Source organism: Amblyomma mixtum, chromosome 4 (genome assembly GCF_055824585.1).
Source record: "Amblyomma mixtum isolate Tamu chromosome 4, ASM5582458v1, whole genome shotgun sequence".
NCBI classification, from domain to species: Eukaryota; Metazoa; Arthropoda; class Arachnida; order Ixodida; family Ixodidae; genus Amblyomma; species Amblyomma mixtum.
In genome coordinates, this window is record NC_143015.1 from 141953675 (window position 1) to 141975099 (window position 21425).

Sequence of the window (21425 nt, forward strand, 5' to 3'; positions counted from 1 at the left end):
GCTGAAGGTCGTGTGGCTATGAAATTTGACCTTCAAACCAGGAGGAGCGGAGGCTTGGCTCTGACGTCGTTCACGTAGCTCGCCACAGCTGCGCGCATTGAGCCGACGGCACACTTGAAACCGCCGGAAATCGCGCGACCGTCCGCAGTATGAAAGCGCGTGGTGTGCGCTTACCTTTGCAGTCTTTCCTTAAGAGAGCTTTCGCTCGTCTTAGTAGGTTCAGTCAGGTTGAACCACAGCTGATTTTTGGGTATGGATGATCCGAGCTTCAGATGTTTTCAAGACAACGCTAGGCGAACTTACGCCGGTGCGGACACTAAAACACGTCGGAAACATTCTTCCAAGGGAAGAGAGCAGAAATGCACATTTATTCGTTTTGGGTCACGGTGCCTCAGGTAGGCAGGAGAGGTGGAACACGCCAGCGCTGTTGCAGCTTAAGGCTGGCCGCGAAGGTTGCCAGTGGTTTGCAGGGTCTAGCACGTGGCGTAACCGCTGCGCTTTCTTTCCAATCCACTGTCCATGCTGCTGTGCTCTGCCAGGTCATCCGCCAGGGAAGTCCACGTCGCCGTGGCACTCACTCCTGTCATGATGAGAAGCACCAGTTCGCTTTTACTGCATGACCGATGCGAATGCAAAACACGACTCACAAACGCTCCGGAGTTGGGCTGCGCGGAGCAAAAAGAGAGGAACTGACAATGTGGATTAAATCCTCGACAAGATGTCCTGTCTTTTTGGTTTGTAGGTCTGTGCGGCTCTATTTGAGAGCGGACAACAGCACGATCCCTGAAAAGTAGACGCTGTGTTTGAGAAGCACGCGGTAAGTAATCCACGAAGTTCCAAATACCCATAAAACCGAAGGCCCGTGTGCTGTGCCCGTGTGCTGTGCGATGTAAGTGCACGTTAAAGAACCCAGGTAGTCAAAATCATTCGAAGCCCTCCACTACGGCGTCCCTCATAGCACTACGGCGTCCCTCATAGCACTACGGCGTCCCTCATAGCACTACGGCGTCCCTCATAGCCTGAATCACTTTGGGATTATGGGTATTCGTAATACTCTATTATCGTTTACGCTGTCTGGATTGTGTGAAAGAAATTCTAACCTGTAACAGCAGGAGATTTTGCTTTTCGCTTTTAGTCTTTCGCTCTTACTTTTTTGCTCCAATACAATCATTTGCCTCGTGGTCGCAAAGTGTGCAGAAGCCTATGCCAATGCCGTAAAGTGTAAATCGAGAGGAATAAAACGGCAGCAAGATGTCGTCTAGCGCACAGTGTCAGCTCACTCCCTCTTTACTCCCATATAAAAGTATTCGTGTTTAGAGTGTACGCTTTTATCTTTTATAATGTATATGATTTTAAATTGCGCTGGCGCAGGATGGCGCAGGATGGTGAGAGGGAAATGGCGGATGGGTGGCGCTTTTTGGAATAAGGGTGGGGAGAAGGGTGGATGTGTGTGGGTAAGCCTTTCCTCACACGTGCCCATGCCGACATTTTTCGGAACGGCACTGCTACTACAACTGCAGTAAAACTGTGTGTTGAAAATCGGCGCTCCCTTTGTATCGCTCAGATGAATTTCTTTGAGCTCTTGTTCTTAAATATTCCTCTTCAACGCGGCGGAGTTCTCTGGAACAGTGTGGCCAGATGTTAGCGCATTTAATTATACTACGTTCGTCTGGAGGGACAGTAGTGAGCCGGGACGAATAATGGAAATGAACGCTTGGCTGCTACCGCACCCTCACGCATGCAATTTATTGGTTCCTTACATTTGCCGCCGGCACAGCCGCACTCGCTTATCATGGTTTCCAGCATATAGATACAAGCGCATTGACAGATCGAAAAACTCCTCGCAAAAACGCAGTGATGACAATGCTCTACTGTTTCTTCTCGCCCCTATGGAGCTGCCCTGGCAGCTTTCAAATCCCTGAAATTCGGCGTTAGTGTCCTCCGGAGCACTCCGTTCGTGCACGCATGACAACGAACCCACCAACGATCCCGCAATTTGTAGGGCGGCCTAGCTAATCGCTATGCATAGGCATGCGAACACGCTGGGACGAATGTCGGAACACAATAGCTTCTAACGTAGTGTTTTTCGTACTATAATGGTTCGTCGCGCATAATGCTTCAGTTTTTCTAATTAGCTCCCGGAGAAATGAAGGAACCAAGTCGTCTCGCGTTATTTTGCCGCGCCTAATTGACAGCGCTAGCTCTCATTAAGTTTTTTATCTCTGAAATGTTACAAGGAAACAAAGTTTCAGGGAAAGAATGAAGTTTCACTGAAAACATTTCCGTACTTTAAGAACATGCTGTCGGAGTTTGTTAGACAGATCACCTCCTTGCGATCTGCGTACAGATCCACAGTTTGCAATCGGCGGGCGCTGAGAACAATAACTGCGGGCATTCTCTGCGAGAACTTCGGCGCGCTCACAATCATTGTGGAATCGCTCAAGTCCCCCAGTCGCACTGCATTTAATCTGCGACCACCGCCGTACTCACGAGGAAGACATCGCGCAATTCGGAGCACAGATAGCGGCCTCAGCACCGACGCGGTCCTTCACATGACGGCCTCTTTGCAGATATGCCTGGAACCGCGGCTACTGGAACCTGGGGTTAAATGAATGATGGACCTCAGTCACGGTTCTCCGCTGCAGGCGTACCCGCAGCGTTCAGAACAGAGTAGCATAGATTAGAGAACGAAACCGTGATCATATGCTGGTTGAAACAAGACCCACGAAGGTGATAAGGACACAGCAGGCAATGCTGTAATGGTCCGTAGTTGTCTACCGCAGCATACTGCATACCGCATTGCAAGGCAGATGCATGCAGATACTGGAAGGGGCCGGAAGCATCGGAAAAGGTGCGAAATGGTCCGATATAGGTTGATACTTTTAGGGGACGTACAGTATTCGCGGTAGTATCAACACTTGGATCGCACGCGAATTCTAATAACTACTCCGATTAAAATGATGCGCCCATTATAACCCACAGCGTCCGCACCAAAGAATCGTCCGGGACATTTAGTTCGCACATGATGCAGACTTCGACACGCGCATATTGCGACAGACCTAATATTTTTTTTTCTCACTTACTGTGACGCTTAGACTCAAGAAAAAGCTGGCAGTAGATGGTTTAAGCGGGGAAAAAAACATGAGCAAGATAGCCATACCGAAAAGAGATTAGTTTCAGAGAGCTGCTCTGATGCGCTACAGGACACATTATACAGGACTCATTATAGTCTCAGAATAATTTTGGAGCATCAATTTCTGGCCAAGAGCCAGGAAATATGTCCCAGGTACTCTCTACTGACTAGAGCTACCGACTTCTTGACGCATGCTGCAACTCGTGCCACGTGTTGGGTCAGCAAAACGATGGTGACTATCGGAATGCCATACGTACGCATTTGTCGACACGCGTCCATTGGTGGCTCGTTGGAGAATGGCCGCACACCAAAGAGCACCGCTGGCATTGGACATAAGCCGGCTGCAGGATTCTCCCGGTCTTGAGCAGACCGAGAGCCTGTGGAAAGGGCATAAACATGTGACGCATCATCGTAGCTTTTTCACGAATCTTTCATGCATTTCTATATGCGGTCGTCTCCAAAAAGTGATATTTTTTTTGGGTGATTCTGGCTCGCGTCTGCGCCATAACGCATCGAAAAAAAAAGCAGTTTTGCGCAGATATTTAGGCGAGTCAAAGGGGATGTTCAGGGGATTTAAAGGAGACATGCAGCAAATAGGTTCTCGCGTTTAAATCCATGGGACAAAGGAGTATGACAGAATGGTTTAAATAGCGGATGGTGTCATAGAAACAGGGACTACCTGAATCTGGTTCAAGACAACCAGTTATTGTCCAATAATGCTAGCATGTCTTTTGCATGGCTGGATCTTATTAAGGCGAAAGCCTTTAATGCCTCATACTGTCGTTAGCAGCCGTGTCGGCAGATGTGTCCGAGTTTCGGCGTCACTACTTAAAAAAAAAATTCAGGGGGCACTTTGGCTCTCCAAGGCGAAAGCGTTTCCTGGCGCACTGCTTGTGTTTTTTTGTTTTTTTTTCATATTTTATGTTTTTATTTTTGATTCTTTTCATATTTTTATTTTTTATTTCTTTTATTTCATTTATGAAACCCATACAATCACTAGATGTGCCTTTATTCATGCTCAAACCCTGAGCCTTCGTGGCGGAGTGGTAGCGTCTCCACTTCAAATGCCAGTGGCCCTGGTTCTATTCCAAGCCTCGGCACAGTTGTTTTTTATGTAGTGACGCCGAAACGCGGACACATGTACTTGCTAACATTCCACGTCGAATGAAACCATGCACTCGTCCGCTTCGAGTTGTTTCGAGTTCTATATGGGAAAGACGTTCGACGAAGTGGCGGACGAGTACAACTGGAAGCGGACGAGCGCATGGTTTCATTCGACGTGGTCTCGCTCTTTACCAGCGTACCTGTGCCCTTTGCCGTTCCCACAGCGAAGCAAGCCCTCGAAGCGGAAGAAGAACTCTGCCGTCTTTTGGAGTTTTGCCTAAAAAGCACAGCTTTTTCCTTCAAAGGAGAATTTTATAAGCAGACCAGCGGCACTGCCGAGGGCGCCGCGATCTCGGTTACTGCTGCCAGCCTGACGATCGAGGCCATCGAAGTTAAGGCACTCATGTCGTGTCAAGAATAACCAAAAGTTTCCATTCGTTAGATTGACGACTGCTTCTTTATTCTGAAGACACCGCAGGTCGAAAGTTTTCTGGCACACCTCAACTCAGTTGAACCTTCTATTCAGTTCACAATGGAACGAGAAGGGAACAACACTTTGCCATTCCTGGACGTCTTCTTAAGAAAACAAGGGGCAGAACTAAAGTTCAGTGTCTATAAGAAGCCAACCCACACCGGCCGCTACATAAATTTTAATTCCAACCACCCTACTAGCCACAAGGAATCCGTCGTCTCCTCCCTTCTGAGAAGATCAAAGGCAATCTGCTCCTCCCAAGCATAGAAAAAAGCAGAAGACGCCACCATTCTCGCCGACCTACAGAATAATCTCTACACACTTGGCTTCATTCAACGCATTGGCCGCCGTTAGGGTCGGAGGACAGGGGGAACAGCCAACAATGAAACAACGACGCGTGCGTGCGTGCTGCTTCCATACGTGAGGGGAACCAGCGACACACTTGCACTCATTCTGGGAAAATATGGAATCTACGTTGCTCACAAATCTGTTTCGACAATAAGCCGCTTCTTACCACGACCGAAAGACCGCGTCTCCAGAGAAAAACAACCGGGTGTCGTTTACAAAATTCCGTGCTCCAAGTGCCAGGCTTCATACATCGGTGAAACAAAGAAACTCCACCAAAGAATATGGCAACACAAAAATGACATCTGGCTAACAAATTTGGAATCCAACCCCCTCGCCGAACACTGCGGGCGCGCCGACCACCCATAGCCTTCGAAAAGGTGAGCGTCTTTGCCCTGGAGCCAAACCTGTTCAAGAGGGGTCATGTGGAGTCATGGCACATCCGGCTCACAAAAGCGGCTATGAATAGGACTCCAGGAACGCACCCCTCTGCGTACGTTAACGGACTTCGCCACGTGCTAGCAAAGGGAGAGCAAAGGGAGCACTCCGCCGCTGCTGGGACACTTTAGTCACCCCTGAAGAAGGGACGGAGTTGGTCCCGAAACATTTGACAAAACTAAAATATTGGTTGACGCCAGTTTTCTCTCAACTATCTCAAGAACCCAACCAGACGCACCTCCGTCGAAGATGTTTTCGTTGAATCATTACTCCAATATGTGATCCACAATCTGTGTACCAATGGTAGCACCCATTGGTATCACTTGAATGACCAAGTGTTTCATACTAACGCGACCTTGAGTAATGCGACTGTTGGAGCAAACGCTCTAAAAGCGGTATTTACTTCTTGTATATGTCTTCTTCATTTCGCTGGCATATTTGCGCCTATAATGTGTCGAAGCAGTGACATCAACACGGTAGGGTTTTCCTCCTAGCAATCTTTGCGTCTCTACGAAAAAAAATTAAGGGGGCACTTTGGCTCTCAAGCGCTGCAAGGCGAAAGCCTCTTGGCGCAATATTTGGTATTGACTGCGAGACTGTTTGTGCTGTACTAGTGCTTTATTCGACTACACATTACAACTACACACTTTGACTGCCGACTTTGACTGCTTCTCTAGGACGACTCTCTCTCTGCTTCGATGAGTTCGGTTGTATCCATGGCTCTGTTCGCAGTAATGAGGTATGTAATGTGGTCACCCACAGACGCCTTACGTCCCCTGTCGGAGCGGACGACAACTATTTTATTAGTTGACGTCTGCTCCAAAAGGGGGCGTCAGGCATACGGGGGTGACCTCGTTACTGCGAATCCGCGCACTCTCACTTAATAACAATTTTGACCAACCGAAAAGCGTCAAACCTCTGCTGACAATCTTCGGTCGACAACGATGAGGCATTAAAGGCTTTCAGCTTAAAACACCGGCCGCAAGCAGAACAGTCACGCGCGCCAACTTACGGCGCATGTGTTAGTCATGAGCAGCACCGTCTACTCACCTCCTGCACCGCAGCTGTGTGGAGTTAGCGGCGGATGCGCTGCTTGAGCTCACTTTCGCCGAAGTGATGCGCTGCTCTGCCGTGACGAAGTCGGTGCAGGCTAATTGTAGTCTGATGCTCCACAGGGGCATTGGGGCCACCATTGGCTTCCAAGGAAGACACCCAGACTGGAGGAGACAAAGACGAGATTTCGAAAGGCAGCGGTTAGAGACTGCCATTTGCCTATGTATAACATAACGAGAGATATCGACGGGACTGCAAGCTCTACAGTCTGGTGTGCAGAGGTTCGAAGCCTGCGCGAAGCATGAACGATTAAAAATGGAAACCCTTGCAAAACAAGCAGTATAGTCATTCTTTTTGTCAACTCGCTGAGTGGAAACTCAAAGTGACACCCTGCAAAGCTGCAGTGCTTAGGAGATGCAGACGGAACAATGAGCGAACCCGAATTGTCTCGTTATAGGAAAGGCCACCTAAGTGTAAGATTTGAGAATCTCTTTGAGGGCAGAAGATCAGACCGCCCACGGTGTAACAATGAGAAAGTAGGAAGAACGCCTATATGTCTCCGACCAGGGGTTCTCGCGGGAGCGCATGCACTCATTCAGTGAAATGACGCAGGCCTGCAAAGCCGAGCGTCGGCTCTACCCTCCACCCCATCTCTCCCACGACAATTACCATCAGACACTTTGGAGGCGGCTCCAAACACGCACTTTGCCCTCCCATTATATACGCTCGCGATATCACCCAGTCCACACGAACCCTTCCTGTACCCTCTGCCACCACCCAAAAGCCACTCTCGGCCATATTCTTTTCCTCTGCCGGGCGAATTCTCCCCCGCGGGGCCTGGAGCACCTTACCACTTAGTAGGCTTGGGAGACCCTACTGCGCTCCGAGGACCCGGCCAAGCAAGCCATCGCCACCGGCCGGGCTGCCAGCGTCATGAGCCTCCGGGACATGAACGTTTGAGTGCAGTGGGGCCGCGCGGGGTCCCAAGGACCGACGTGTCCAAAAGTCCCTTGTTCCAAATAGTTTTCATCATCTCCGCAGAATGCAAACTTAGTTCATTTATTGATTCACATGAAGGGGCGTTGTTTCCAGATATATAAAAAAGCGAATAATCGGCAGCATACATTGGACTTAACAGTGTGCTTAAGATCGCAAGAGCGGAAACCTTTCCCTGTCCTCCTTTTCTCCCTCCAGTTTTGCCTTTCTTTAGGTAACTTCTTTGTTGTTATTATTTTTATTTTTATTTCTTTATTTTTTTATTTTTACCACTCTTACCCTAGTTTTCTATTTTTGTTCATATTCGGACTTTTTATTATTTTTGCGGACGCCACTCATGAGCCAAGAAAGGACTATTTAGCCAGTTGGATTGTTATGTGGCTAGTGCTGGATTGGCTATGGATCTGCCTTGTCGGACGAACGCCACTCATGAGCCAAGAAAGGCTTTCGGCTTAAAGTCTTCCAACAGAACAAGTGGGGGGTGGAGGCAGTGTGGCCTACTCGGAAAAGGAGACAGGTGGGGAGACGGCAGAGACCTTCCGAATTGAATCGAAAAACGGCGCGAGAGGAGTTCAACACGAATAGCGTCACAAGTCAACCAGTAAGGCTGGAGGATTTCTTTTCCCCAAGGTAGCAGTAAGGGCCCAATGCATCAGCTAAAATAAATTCGGCACAGACTCGTGCAGGGATCTCCTCGACGCTTGCCTTATCGCTGTGAAGTGCTATGCCACTGAAATGCACCTGGATAGTAGTAACATCGTGGGTATAAGCTTACCGAGGGGATGGGCACCTGAGCCTCCGACGAAACCAGAGAGCACCGCTGGCGGCGACCGCAAGCAGGCCATGAAGAGTCGTTGCCAGGCAGTCTGCGGCAAAAGAATGCTTTCTTCAGCTCAGCCGACACAAAAGAATCCAGGGGCCATGAAACCCAATGAATGCGTGTAGCCGTCTTAGTATCTCTCTTGGCGATGTTCAATAACTCCTCAGCCTGACTACGCCCACTGCAGGACAAAGGCCTCTCCCATGTGTCTCCAATTAAACCTGTCCTTTGTCAGCTGTGCAAGCCATGTCCCCGCAGACTTCTTAGCCTCATCTGCCCAGCTAACTTTGTGCCTACCCCTGCTGCGCTGGCCTTCTCTTAGAATCCGCTCCGTTACCCTTAAGGACGCGCGGTTGTCTTCCCTTCGCATTACTTGCCCTGCGCAAGCCCATTTTCTTCACCTTGATTTCGACTAGGATGTCATTAACCCGCGTTTGTTCCCTCACCCACTGCGCAAATTAACGTTACACCAATCATTTTTATTTCCATAGCTCAAGATTCGAAGCAACTGCTCTCAATTCAGTAACTGCTTCGCTTGGCTTTGCCGACTGTTGGAAATAGTAAACAGCATCAATCCCTGCAACTAAGGCTAGAAGCTGCCACGCCTCATGATAAACTTGTGTCGTCCTCGCACTTCGCACGCTCACTGGAGGAATCCATGCCCTCGCACGCATAACGTGCATTTACAAATGCACACAGATAGAATTCACGCTATCTCGCGGTGTGTTGGTGACATGCACGCGACCCCTCCGATCCTCACCTTCTGTGCCCGAGCAGCCTTCTTCCCGGTGGGCACGTGACAGGCGGATGCTGGAGGGTGCGGAGGCGATCTGGCCACGCTTTGGCTTCCGTGAAGGGCATCCAGTCTGAGTGAGAGAAGACAAGGTTTGGTTTATGGGGCTTAACGTCCCAAAGCGACTCAGTCTATGAGAGACGCCGTAGTGGAGGGCTCCGGAAATTTCTACCACCCGGAGTTCTTTAACGTGCACTGGCATCGCACAGTACAAGGGCCTCTAGAATTTCTCCCCCAAAGAAATTCAACCACCGCGGCCGGGATCGAACCCGCGTCTTTCGGGTCAGCAGCCGAGCACCATAACCACTGAGCCAACGCGGCGGCACTGAGAGAAAACAAGCGAAAGACAATAAACGCAGGAAAAGATTGGCATGAAACATAGATACAACTCCGCTTATTAATCGGCCCATAAAAGGATGCAAACGTGGAGTTGAGGAACCCGTGCGCTTCATAGAAGATATCAAGATAGCCAGCCTGATTATCGCGCTAGTGCTTTTCTTGCTTGAATGGCCGCGCTGTTTCGTCCGAAGGCAATCGTTGCCTGGTGAATCCGGTACCTTATTTAAAAGCTGAGTTGGTTTACTACGAAGAGTACCGCCTGGGCTGCTTTTAGACAAGCCAATTCAGGTCTCCACATGCAAATATAGATTGCATACTTTAGGACTCTATACCTTTTTCTGAGTCTTAAAAATTGAAAGTGACGTTGGTATGCGCTACCCGTTGATGCTTGCAATCTTAATGCTCACCTTAGGGAGCAGACTGCTTCATTGATAGTGTTTCGCGCAAGCAGTATGTGACTCCAGACACATAGAACGACTACTCTCCCTAGTTTGCGCAGGATTACCCGAGTACTGTATTCGTCGCCGCGGATGCAGGGAGATGCGTGAGAGCTAAATTGGAGCGTCTCAGCAGGGAGCCCAATAACATTGGGATGTGAAAATGGGTGCGTTTTCCGAGGTACAGATTTTTCAACAAAACTCGCCCAGATGTCGCCATGTTGAGTGCACAGACTCCAGCAGAGAGAAGACAAGGCAACCCTCCAAGAACATTCTCGCCATGATAGCAATCTTTGGTTTGATTTGGTTTATTGGGGTTTAACGTCCCAATGCGACTGAGGCTATGAGAGACGCCGCAGTGAAGGGCTCCGGAAATTTTGACCACCTGGGGGTTCTTTAACATGCACTGACATCGCACAGCACACGGGCCTCTAGAATTTCGCATTCAAGAAATTCAGCCGCCGCGGCCCGGATCGAACCCGCGTCTTTCGGGTCAGCAGCCGAGCGCCGTAACCACTGAGCCACCGCGACGGGGCGATAGCAATCTTTGTGATTGTCACAGATAGTGTGCGATAAAATGTTGCCGTGGAAAAATTTCATCCATGAGGTGCAATTAGTTATTTAAAAGCGAAAAAACACACTTAGACGTCGAAATAGCTACGGACGTCGATAGAGTACATGATCATCAGAACAGCCACGAACGTCGATCTAGTATGTGGATGTTTTGCTTTCGCGTTGTTCCAGTGCGGGTCGCCGCAGTGATTTCAAAGTTTTCTGTGAACAAATTCCGTGAGTACCTGCCAAACGCATTTCAGCCTGATCTTTCCTCAGCTTTCTTCCTGTAATGGTGAAGATATCCAGTAGCTTCGTGCCCTTAGACACCTGTTCTCTTCCAACTTCGTCGAAATTCGTTAAGTGTTCCCCCTTCGCTCAATCTTATTAAGCATTTAATGAAAAAGCTCTGTATCAGGCGCTTTGACGCTAAAATTATTGATGAAATGAGGAATGCAGTCTCAGCCGAGATCTCTTCAAAAGGAAAGGCGGGTCACTATTCGTTACATAGCTGTGCCGGCGTAGTTTGAGCCACCAACAGAATAGGGCCAACCAAATTGGAATGTTTGGTATATGGTTCATGGGGGTTTAACGTCCCAAAGCGACTTAGGCTATGAAGGACGCCGTAGTGAAGGGTTTCGGAAAATTAGACAACCTGGCGTTGCGCATGGGGTTGCGAACGTGCATTCACATCGCACAGTACACGGACCTCTAAAATTTCGTCTGTATCGAAATTGGACCGCGGCGGCGGAATAGAACCGACACCTTTTTGGTCAGCAGTCAAGTGCCATAACCACTGAGCCAGTTCTATGCTTTAAAAACGTGCCGCCGTTGTCTGTTACACAGGTCACATCTTTGAGATCTGCGTCCAAATCCAGAGTTCTTGTATTGCGGTAAGAACTACAATTGCGGGCATTCTGTGCAAGAACTTTGCCGCGCTCACAATCATTGTGGATTCGCTCCACTCTTCCAATCGCTCTGCATTTAATGTGCGTCCACCGCCCTACTCACCAGGAAGACATCGCAGAATCAGGAGCACAGATAGCAGCTTCAGTGCAGACGCGGTCCTACATGTGGCGGCCTCTTTGAGACATTCTTGGAACCACAGCTTCTGGAACCTGGGAATAAAGGAATATGTTCCCCAGTCATGGTTCTCACCTGAGTGCGTACCCGCAGCATTCAAAACAGCCTAGCATAGATTAGACAATGAAATGTTACTATATGCTAGTTGAAACAAAACCCACGATGTCGATAAGGACACAGGAGGCAATGCTGTAAGGGTCCGTTATGGTCTCAGCGTACTGCATGCCGTATTGCAAGACAGATGCACGCAGATACTGGAAAAGGCCGGAAGCATCTGAAAAAGCGCGAAATTGTCTCATATAGGTTAATACTTTTAGGGGACGTACAGCATTCGCAGCTGTATCAACACTTGGCTCGCAGGCGAATTCTATAGACTACTCCAATGGAAATGATGCGCCCGCTATAAGCCACGGGCTCCGCACCGCAACCATCGCAAGGGGGCATCTAATTCGCACATGCTGCAGACTTCGGCACGCGCACAATGCGATAGACCTAATATTTTTTTTTTCACTTATCGTGACGCTTAGACTCAAGAAAAAGCTCCAAGTAGGTGGTTTAAAGGAAGATAGACGGAGAAAAAGATGGCTATGCCGAAAACAGATTAGTTTCAGAGAGATGCTCTGATAATTATGGCACGTTAATTTCTGACCAAGAGCTAGAAAATATGTCCCAGGTACTCTCCACTGATTCCTGCTACCGACTTCTTGACCCATGCTGCAACTGTTGCCATGTGTTGGATCACCGAAACGTTGCTGACTATCGGAATGCCATACGTACGCATTTGGCGACGGGCTCAGACGACACACGTCCATTGCAGGCCGTCAGAGGTACCGCACACCAGAGAGCACCACTGGCATTGGACACAAGGCGGCTGCAGGATTCTCCTCGCCTTGACCCGACCGACAGCCTGTGGAAAGGGGATGCCCTGCTCTAGTTGAAATAGAAGGCGTTGCTTTTTCACGCATCTTTCATGCATTTCTATATGCAATCACCTGAGAAAAGCCGAATTTCTTTTTTTGTCTTCTCTTCCTTTAATTCCTTCTAATGTCTGCACCAAAACGCATCGCAAAAAAAAAATTGCTTTGGTATATAGTTTACGGAGGTTCAACGTCCCAAAGTGACTCAGGCTGTGAGGGACGCCGTAGTGGAGGGCTCCAGAAAATTCGAGCATCTGGGGTTCTTTAATGTACACTGACATCTCACGGTACACGGAGCTCTAGAATAGAATATCGCCTCTAGCGGAATTCGACACCCGCGGCCGGAATCTAACCCGCGTCTTTCCGGTTTGCAGCCGAGCGCAATAACAGCCACTGCGGTAGTTGGGGATCCCTAGAAGAGAGAATAGTCTATTGCCGAACATGTATGAGAAGGCATATGGGGGAGTATAGGAAATGGCAATCATTAGGTCGGAGTACTATTGGACTCTAGTTGGTACGATGAACACAGCTATGACTACTTGCTGCATCAGTGCTTTGTTCGTACTCGAAGTAAACAGTAGTTCAGGTGAGCTGACACTCCGATTACAGCGTATGGCGCATACACCGAATTAGACGCATGCAGCAAGCCCTTTAACGCGCTCCTTTTATCGCACTTCCAGTTTTAATAAAAAGGCACTAAATTGCTCATGAAGCGGAAAACATGGCATTGTCATTGTCCACGCCCGACATTGCGAAACCCCAGGTGACCTCATGACGTCACCGGCAGTACCTATATAACGAGGAAAATAAAGAAAACGAAATCCCCCGGAAGTATGCTTCAAGCCCAAGCAAGCGCTGGCCACTTCATTAGAGCACTGCGTATTAAGTCGAAAGCCTTTAATGCCTCATCGTTGTCGACAGAAGGTCGTCAGCAGAGGTGTCACGCTTTTCTAGTCAGGCCAGAAAAAAAATCTTTCTTCACCATGGGATTCGAACCACCATCCTTACGTTCCGCAGCCGAGCGTGCTAGTGGCTACGCTACCTCCTGCCAACGTATATAGTTCTCCTTGTCTAGGACGCTGGAAAGTGTTTGCTGAAAGGTGTCGAATGAGACTGATGCCTCCCTAGCGCCCTCCAGTGTCTCCAGCATTTAAGAGTAATTAACAATTGTGTACTTAATTAACATCTTAACCACAGATCAGTAACACGAGCAGCAACATTGCGCTTAAGGCGTTCGCCTCACCGCACTTTAGGTCATTGAAGTGTCCCCCTGAGTTTTTTCAATGCAGCACAGCACCCCGCGCAATTAAACTGTCATTCTCTCGCGCTAAAAAACGCCGAGCAATTACAGGGCACACACCCGTACAGCCCGGAATTTCGATGCTCAAAGTTGCCTCTGTGAGGCTTCTAGTAGTAGTAGTAGTAGTAAAAACATTTATTTATTTATTTTTTTTTTTCAAAAGGAAGAGTTAGGGAGTAGGGGGATGAGGATAGATAGATGTGGAGATACAGTGGTCGGTCTTCCCTGGTCCAGGATACCGTTGGCCTCCGCCGCTGCCTTGGCCCTCGTCACCAGCATAAGCTGTGTGCTCGGGTCGGAGTCAGCCAGGAGGGCCTCCTACTGCTCTAGACTAGGGCTATTTACCTTTGGTAGTAAAGGGCTTTTTTCGCAGCCCCAGGTGGCGTGGTACGTTGTGGCGTAGCCCCCACACCACACGCACTCTTTCGCGTATCTGTTCGGCCACATTTTGTGATACATGGCTCTGCTTGGGTAAGTGTCTGTTTGTAGTCGTCTGAGCGTGCTGGCCTGCTCTCTGTCGAGGATATCCGCCGGAGCCGAGTACTTCTTGCGCGCTCCCAACAACGCCTTCATTGCCTCCCCGTAAGATTCTGGCGTGCTGAAGGGTTCCACCGGCAAACCCGCCCTCCGGTTCGTGAACCCTCAGACAACGGTGTCTGCCATGAGATTTCCCTCAACCCCAGTGTCAGGGACCCAAATGATGGTGTGTTGAATGTTTGTGTTGTTTGATCCATGTCTGTGTTGTTTTTGTTTGAAGAGGATACTCGCGGCTTTTCGGCCGATCCTTCCATCTCTGTATGCCCTTGCTGCAGCTTTAGAATCCGTGGCTATCCATTAACTCAGTCCCTGCCGATTGGCTTCAGTCAGGGCTAGAGCTATGGCTATCTCTTCCGCTGCTTGTGTTGTCCTTGTGCGCACTGATGCACCAGTAAGTACCTTCCCATTGGCGTTCACTACTGCTACCGCCCTAGCGTTTTCCTTCGTTCTGTACTTGGAAGCCTGAACATACAGAACTATCTGTTTCTTCTTTAGGAACCTGTCCAACTCCAATGATCTCGCCGCCCGTCTTCCTTCGTGGTTCTTCGGGTCCATGTTTCTGGGCACTGGTTTAACCAAGAAAGTGCTCCTAATTTGGCTGTCAATGTCTGTATTGTCTTCGCCCTCGTCTTCTGCCGGGTATCCTAGCTTGATCAGTAGTGCGCGGCCAGCGGCTGTTCTTTTAACTCTTTGCATTTGAAATCTGAGCATGGTTTCGGTGTGCTCCTCATAGGTACCGTACACCCCCATGTTCATCAGCTTCTCTGTCGAGGCGCAGGTCATGACGCCTAAGGCTTGCTTATACGCCCTTCTGATGCATGTTTCCATTTTGTTCTTTTCCCCTTTGTTAGGTTGTAGGTACGGAAGCGCGTACGTCATCCTCGGTATGATGAGCGCAGAAGTGATCCGTAACGCATCTCGCTCCTTCACCCCTTTTCTCTTGTTCGTAATCCGGCTTAACATCCTGCATATCTGTTTCGTGTATGTCCGAGATGTCCTCCGCTACTTTGTGTTACTGACTACTTGACGCGTGCTGTAACTATCGCCGTGTACTGCGTCATATAAGCGTTGCTGAATTTCGAAACGTCATACGTACCTCTACTCGCCACTTGTCACCCTTTGATGCATCGCGCACACCTCGAGCACACCAGAGAGCACAGCTGGCGGATTTTTAATGTTGGCGGTCGCAGCCCCTTCGCCATCCCAAGCTCTAGTTGGTACGACTAACACAGCTATGACTACTTGCGGCATCAATGTTTTGTTCGTACGCGATGTAAACAGTAGTTCATCTAAACTGACACTCCGATTACAACGTATGGCGAATACACCGAATTAGACGCATGCAGCAAGCCGTTTAATGCGCTCCTGTTATCGCACTGCCAGTTTTAATACAAAGGAATTATATTGCTCATGAAGCGGAAAATATGGCAGTGTCATTCTCAACGTCCGACATCGCGAAACCCCGTATGACCTCATTACGTCATCGGTAGTCCCTAAATAATGAGGAAAATAAAGAAAACGAAATCCCCCGGATGTGGGCCTGGAACCCAAGCCAGCGCTGGCCACTTCATTAGAGCACTGCGTATTCAATGCAGCACGGCACCCCGCGGGATTAAATTGTCATTCTTTCGTGCTAAGGAACGCTGAGGAATTACAGGGCACACAACCGTCCAGTCCCGAATTTCTACACTCAAAGTTGCCTCAAGAGGCTTCTAAGTATGTCCGAGATGTCCTCCGCTACTTTGTGCTACCGACAACCTGAAGCATGCCGTATCATTTGCGCTATCCAAGCGTTGCTGAATTTCGGAACGCCATATGTACCGCCTCGCGACGTGGCTGTGCAGAGGAGCAGCCGGCGCTGCGCCCCTACTCCTCACTTGTCACCCTTTGAAGCGTCGCGCACACCTCGCGCACACCAGAGAGCACAGCTGGCGGTTTTTTACGTTGGCTGTGGCAGTCCCTTCGCCATCCCAAGCTCCAAAAGTCTGCGAGAAGTGTATGCCCTTCTTAGTTTAATGCGCGACGTGAAAGGCCTAGCGTGAAGTCATTGAGCAAACGAGCTGAAAATAGTTGGAGCAGTTGAAAGAGTTCTCGGCCGAAGCCACGCTTACGCAAATCTCCCAAGCCGCTTAGGTAATCGGCGAAATATTGGGAACGTATTGGCAAATACCGGCCTACAACGGACCAGGGTGAAACCGTCCATTTACAATATTGGGCCGCTTGACTGTCCTTTTCGGGAATCCACACCTGTCTCCACTTGGGTTAGAAAAGTGGCATTCGACTTGTGTCTAGGTCTGCTTCATTTTGCCTTCATATCTGCGCCTATAATGCACCAAAAGAGGGACAGCAGCACGACATAGTTTTGCTCCTAGCAGGTATTAAGGCGAAAGCCTTTAATGCCTCATACTGTCATTAGCAGGCGCGTCGACAGCCGTGTCGGCAGATTTGTCCGCCTTTCGGCCTCACTGCTTAAAAAGAAACTGCGCCGAGGGTGGCAGTCACTCGAACCAGGGCCTTTGGCATTTAAAGCGGAGACGCTACCACTCCGCGACGAAGGATCAAGGTTTCAGCATGAATAAAGGCGCATCTAGTGAACGCATGGGTTTCATAAATAAAACAAAAGGAATAAAGTCAAGAAAACGAAAAATAAACAAAAATTAGAAAATAAACAAAAATGAAAAATAAAACGAAGATATGAAAATAAAAATAAAAAACAATAAAATAAGAAAGAACAAAAATAAAGATAGTGAAAAATAACTAAATAAAAACAAACAATGCGCCAGGAAACGCCCTAGGGAGGCAAAGTGCCCCCTGAATTTTTTGTCACGAGCAGAGCCGTCCCCTTACCCTGTGCACCGCGGCTGTCTGGAAGTTGCCAGTGCATGCACAGGCGGAGGTCGCAACCGTGGCGCTGCGCTGTTGCGACGCTGCCGTGACGAAGTCGGAGCCGGGATCCTCCAATAAGATTCGGAGCGAATCAGACGCTGGGCCACCATTGGCTTCCAAAGCCCCACTGGCTTCCAAAGAAGACACCCAGACTGGAGGAGACAAAGAAAGACGAGATTTCGGAAGGCAGTGGTTAGAGACTAATTTCGCTATGTTTAACATAATATTGCAGGTTCTGCAGTCTGATGTGCAGAGGTTAGAAGTGTGCGCAAAGCATGAACGATTACAAAGGGAAACCCTTTCAAAACAATCAGCGTGGTCATTCTTTTTTTTTGGACTCGCTGTGTAGAAGGTCAAATGGACATCCTGCAAAGCTGCAGCGCATAGAAGGTACAACAAAACAAGGAACAAAATCTAACCGTCTCGAAAAACCCACGTAAGTGGACTCGGAAGTATAAGGTTGGAATATCTCTTGGGGGGGCAGGAAGTCAGAGTGCCCACGAAGTAACAACGACAGAGAAAGTAATGCGCTGATATGACACTTCAAAATACAATCCTATATAATTTACTGAATCATATGAATAGACGTTCTTTCCAAAAACATAAAAAGTGAAGTAATTATGATATTTACTTCACTTTATAGCGCCATGTTTAAGTAACGTTGTCCGGTATGGCGGAGGTGGGGGTCAGACAACCCTTTTCCCGAACCACATACCCAGCTTTCCCCCACACACAGCAAGAAGCGCCACCTGTTGTCCGCTAGGAGATACTTTAAGTCTCCCACTTCGAAAAAGCTACAGTGCTAAACATGGTGATTACCACTGTGGAGTCTTCCTTCCAGCTGCAAAATATGGCGTACGAATGGTTGGTGCGCTCAAAGCAACTATTTCGAAGGCAACGGGAAAGCAATGGGATGTACAGAGAGTTCAAAATTACCGCCGTGATTTTCGCCGTTCAGTGCCACGCGGCATGTGGTGGGAGCCGCGAAAACTAAAAGCGCTCGTACAGATTTCCTCGGCTTGTTAGACCCCAGAGAAAGCTGAGATCTAGGTCAGGGTGAACCCCTCTAACCACTGGAGGTGGGCTCCAGACTAGCACCGGAAGACAATTGTTAGCGAAGCATCACACTTCCCGCATACTATGTGGTTACTGTAACCATTAGGACACGGCGGCGATGTTTTCAAAAAATTTATATTTGGCCATCTACCACAAATATCTTCGAGACTCTTCGAAAACAAGACAGGACATTTGTAAAAGCAGTGTGTGTGGCAGAAACCTAACAGAGTTGGATTTTTTTCCGACCCAGAGCTCAAAAAAACGGCGGCCATTTCGAAGTGCCAGAAATTATTTATAAACGGAAACCCTGGGAACCACCGGGCCAATTAAATTGACCTTTGCAGGCCCGCTACTACACGTTGAAACCATACGCGCGAACGCCGATTGGATACGACCGCCCGCGAACGCGAATAACTTCCGCTTCTGGTAATCTGCCTCAGTCCTGCTTACACCGAGACTGCGCTGCAAATTGAACTTTTGTCACTATCTGCTTTTCTTCCGCAGTCGCTAGAGAAGATGCGGACTTTCCGATTAATTTTCATCGAACGAGGCAGACCCCATCCGAAGGCCACGTTAAAGAAAAGGGATCGCCCTACGCGGCACATTCAGTGTCTGCTGTACGTTGGAAACGCTCAGTTTTAATGCGAGAGTATTATATGGCTTAGCCGCGTCAACAAAAAGTGCCTGCAAATGTTGTACCCACCATTACGTCGTTCTCTGAAAATAAATCTCTGAAAGTCCGATTTTGACACAGCGGATGATAAAATGTTGCCGTGAGAAGAATTTAGTTGAGGTGTAATTGGTTAATTAGATGCGAAAAAATACACTCAGACGTCAAAATAGCTATGGAAGTCGATATTGTATACCGACGTCACACCAGCCACGGACGTCGATAGAGTATCTGGACCTTTTGCTTTAGCATTGCTCCAATGCGGGTGGCCGCAGTGATTTCAAATTTGTTCACAAACATACTCCGCGAGTACCTACCAAACGCATTCCACCCTGTTCTTTTATCAGCTTTCGTGCTATAAGGGTGAATATCTGCGGTAGCTTCTTGACCTTACACGCCTGTTTTCTTCCCACCTCGTCAAGTCGTAAAGTGTTGAACCCTTTTCTCAAACTTATTAAGCATTTGAAGCAGAAGCTCTGTAGGATGCACTGCGACGCTACGATTATTGATGAAATGGGAAATTCCCTCTCAGAACAGATGTCAAAAGGAAAAGCAGCTCACTAGCCATGAGCCGCGCCCGCCGAGTTGGAGCCACCAATGAAATAATTGGAGAAGTTTTGTTTGTGGTTTACTGGGGGCTTAACGTCCCAAAGAGACTCCTGCTATGAGGGACGCCGTAGTGAAGGTCTCAGGATACCTCGACCAGCTGGGGTATTTGTGACATATGGTGCGTGACAAAATGCTGCCGTAGGAATTAATCAGAACGGATAATCGGGCTAGTTGGTGAGGATTCATACTGGGCAGAGCGAAAAACCAGGACCAAAGCCAACGAGGAGACAACACAGGCGTAGGTGCGAAAAATTGTTGATGAGGTGTAGTTAGTTAATTAAACGCTAAAAAACACGAAAAAATACGCTTAGACGTCAAAATTGCCATGGACGTCGGTATAATTCACGGATGTCAGAACAGCCACGGACGTCGATAGAGCATGTCGACGTTTTGCTTTCGCATTGTTCCAATGCGGGTCGCTGCAGTAATCTCAAGTTTTTCACGCAAGCTCTACAAGGAATGCAGATTGGCCACTTACCGAGGCAGCTTCATTGCGATGCTATCCGAAGCCATCAGGAAAGCGCCGCGACATCCAGAGCCACCTGGAATGCAAGCATAGCAAATGTTGCGACAACGAAGGAATAATTTGTGTAAGAACAAAGATTTTTGCCCTCATCTGAGAAGAAAAAGCCACGGCTACACCTGAAGCACCAATTTTCACCCATTTGAACCTAATGAATCGTGAAATGCAATGCCTGATCAGGCCTGGTACACGCAAATCTTGTAATCCTGGTGCAACCTTCCATGGTCTGCCATCATGGCCCATCCCAAAAAACTACAGGATTGCACTGAAGTCTGCTTAAGAGCGGAAATGCGAAAGCCTTTCCCTGTCCTCTTTTTCTCCCTCTCCAATGTGCTGAGCGATGTCAGCGCACGTTAAAGAACCCCAGCTGGGCGAAATTTCCGGATCCCTTCACTACGGTGTCCCTCATAGCCTCAGTCGCTTTATGAAGTTTCAGCACCTCATAGCTTCAGTCGCCCTGAAACCGTAAACCATCTCTTTCAACCACAATTTTTGTTGGTCACTTCTTATTTTTATTTTATTTTGTGTTTTGTACTATTTTTAATTTTTTTTCTTACAAATTTATTTTTTGTTGTTTTTATTTGTTTTTACTTTTGCGGACGCCACCGATGAGCCGAGAAAGGACTGTTTATCCAGTTGGATTGCTATGTGGCTAGTGTTGGATTGGCTAGCTACGGATCTGTCTTGCCGGACGAGGGCAACTCATGAGCCAAGAAAGGCTTTCACCTTAGAATTATTTTGGCGAGTGAGTCTCTTCTGGCAATTTTTCTCTGGGCGCGGGCGGCAAATCGGACCACTGGAACCAGTGGAGGGAGCCGCTCAAAGGCGGCGGTCAACTGTGGTCACGCCAGTAGCCGGGGAAACTTATAGCGCGTACAGCAATGCACATTAATTCAGAAGTGAAATAAAGAACAGTGGCCCGGTTTTAAACAGCACCGACATATTGGCCTACTCGGAAAAGGCTATACCTATATAGGTAGCGAGAAGGCAGATAGCTTCCAAATTGAGTCGAAACACGTCGCGATAGTTCGAACAAGAACAGGGACAATAGTCAGCCAGTAAGGTTCTCCGGAGGATTTCGTTTCCCCAAGGTAGAAGGCCCCAACGAATCAGTTTAAAACAAATTCGGAACTCACGTGTGTGACGACGCCCTCTGCGCTCGCTTGCCTTATCGCTGTCCGAGTGCTGTGCCACTGAAATCCACCTGGAAAGTATAAACAAACAACGTGGGTATCAGCTTACAGGGGGCTTTGACAGGTAAGCCCTCGCCGAAACAAGAGAGCACCGCTGGAAGTGACCATTAGCAGGTCGTGAAGAGTAGCCAACAAGCAGTCGGCGGTGAAAGAATGCCCTGTTCAGTTC

General features: G+C 48.5%; 1 protein-coding gene across 14 annotated transcripts in view; it reads right to left on the reverse strand.

The window, feature by feature from the left end:
* Window positions 1-331: 331 nt before the first annotated feature.
* Window positions 332-21425, reverse strand: part of LOC149348518 (uncharacterized) — a 40234-nt gene continuing 19140 nt past the window's right edge. For 10 of the 14 annotated variants that reach the window (XM_089588153.1, XM_089588158.1, XM_089588156.1 and 7 more), the window contains 11 exons: window positions 21200-21267; window positions 20019-20082; window positions 17167-17357; window positions 16141-16304; window positions 12343-12472; window positions 11494-11600; window positions 9122-9227; window positions 8317-8407; window positions 6543-6709; window positions 3391-3510; window positions 332-580 (listed from right to left, as the gene is read on the reverse strand). In XM_089588153.1, coding sequence (XP_089444279.1) covers window positions 541-580; window positions 3391-3510; window positions 6543-6709; window positions 8317-8407; window positions 9122-9227; window positions 11494-11600; window positions 12343-12377 — 666 coding nt within the window. In that variant the 5' untranslated portion in view covers window positions 12378-12472; window positions 16141-16304; window positions 17167-17357; window positions 20019-20082; window positions 21200-21267 and the 3' untranslated portion in view covers window positions 332-540. Of the gene's footprint in view, window positions 581-1952; window positions 2599-3390; window positions 3511-6542; window positions 6710-8316; window positions 8408-9121; window positions 9228-11493; window positions 11601-12342; window positions 12473-16140; window positions 16664-17166; window positions 17358-20018; window positions 20083-21199; window positions 21268-21425 lie in introns of those variants that run through there. The other 4 variants (XR_016292768.1, XM_089588160.1, XM_089588151.1 and 1 more) reach the window with 4 other exon arrangements.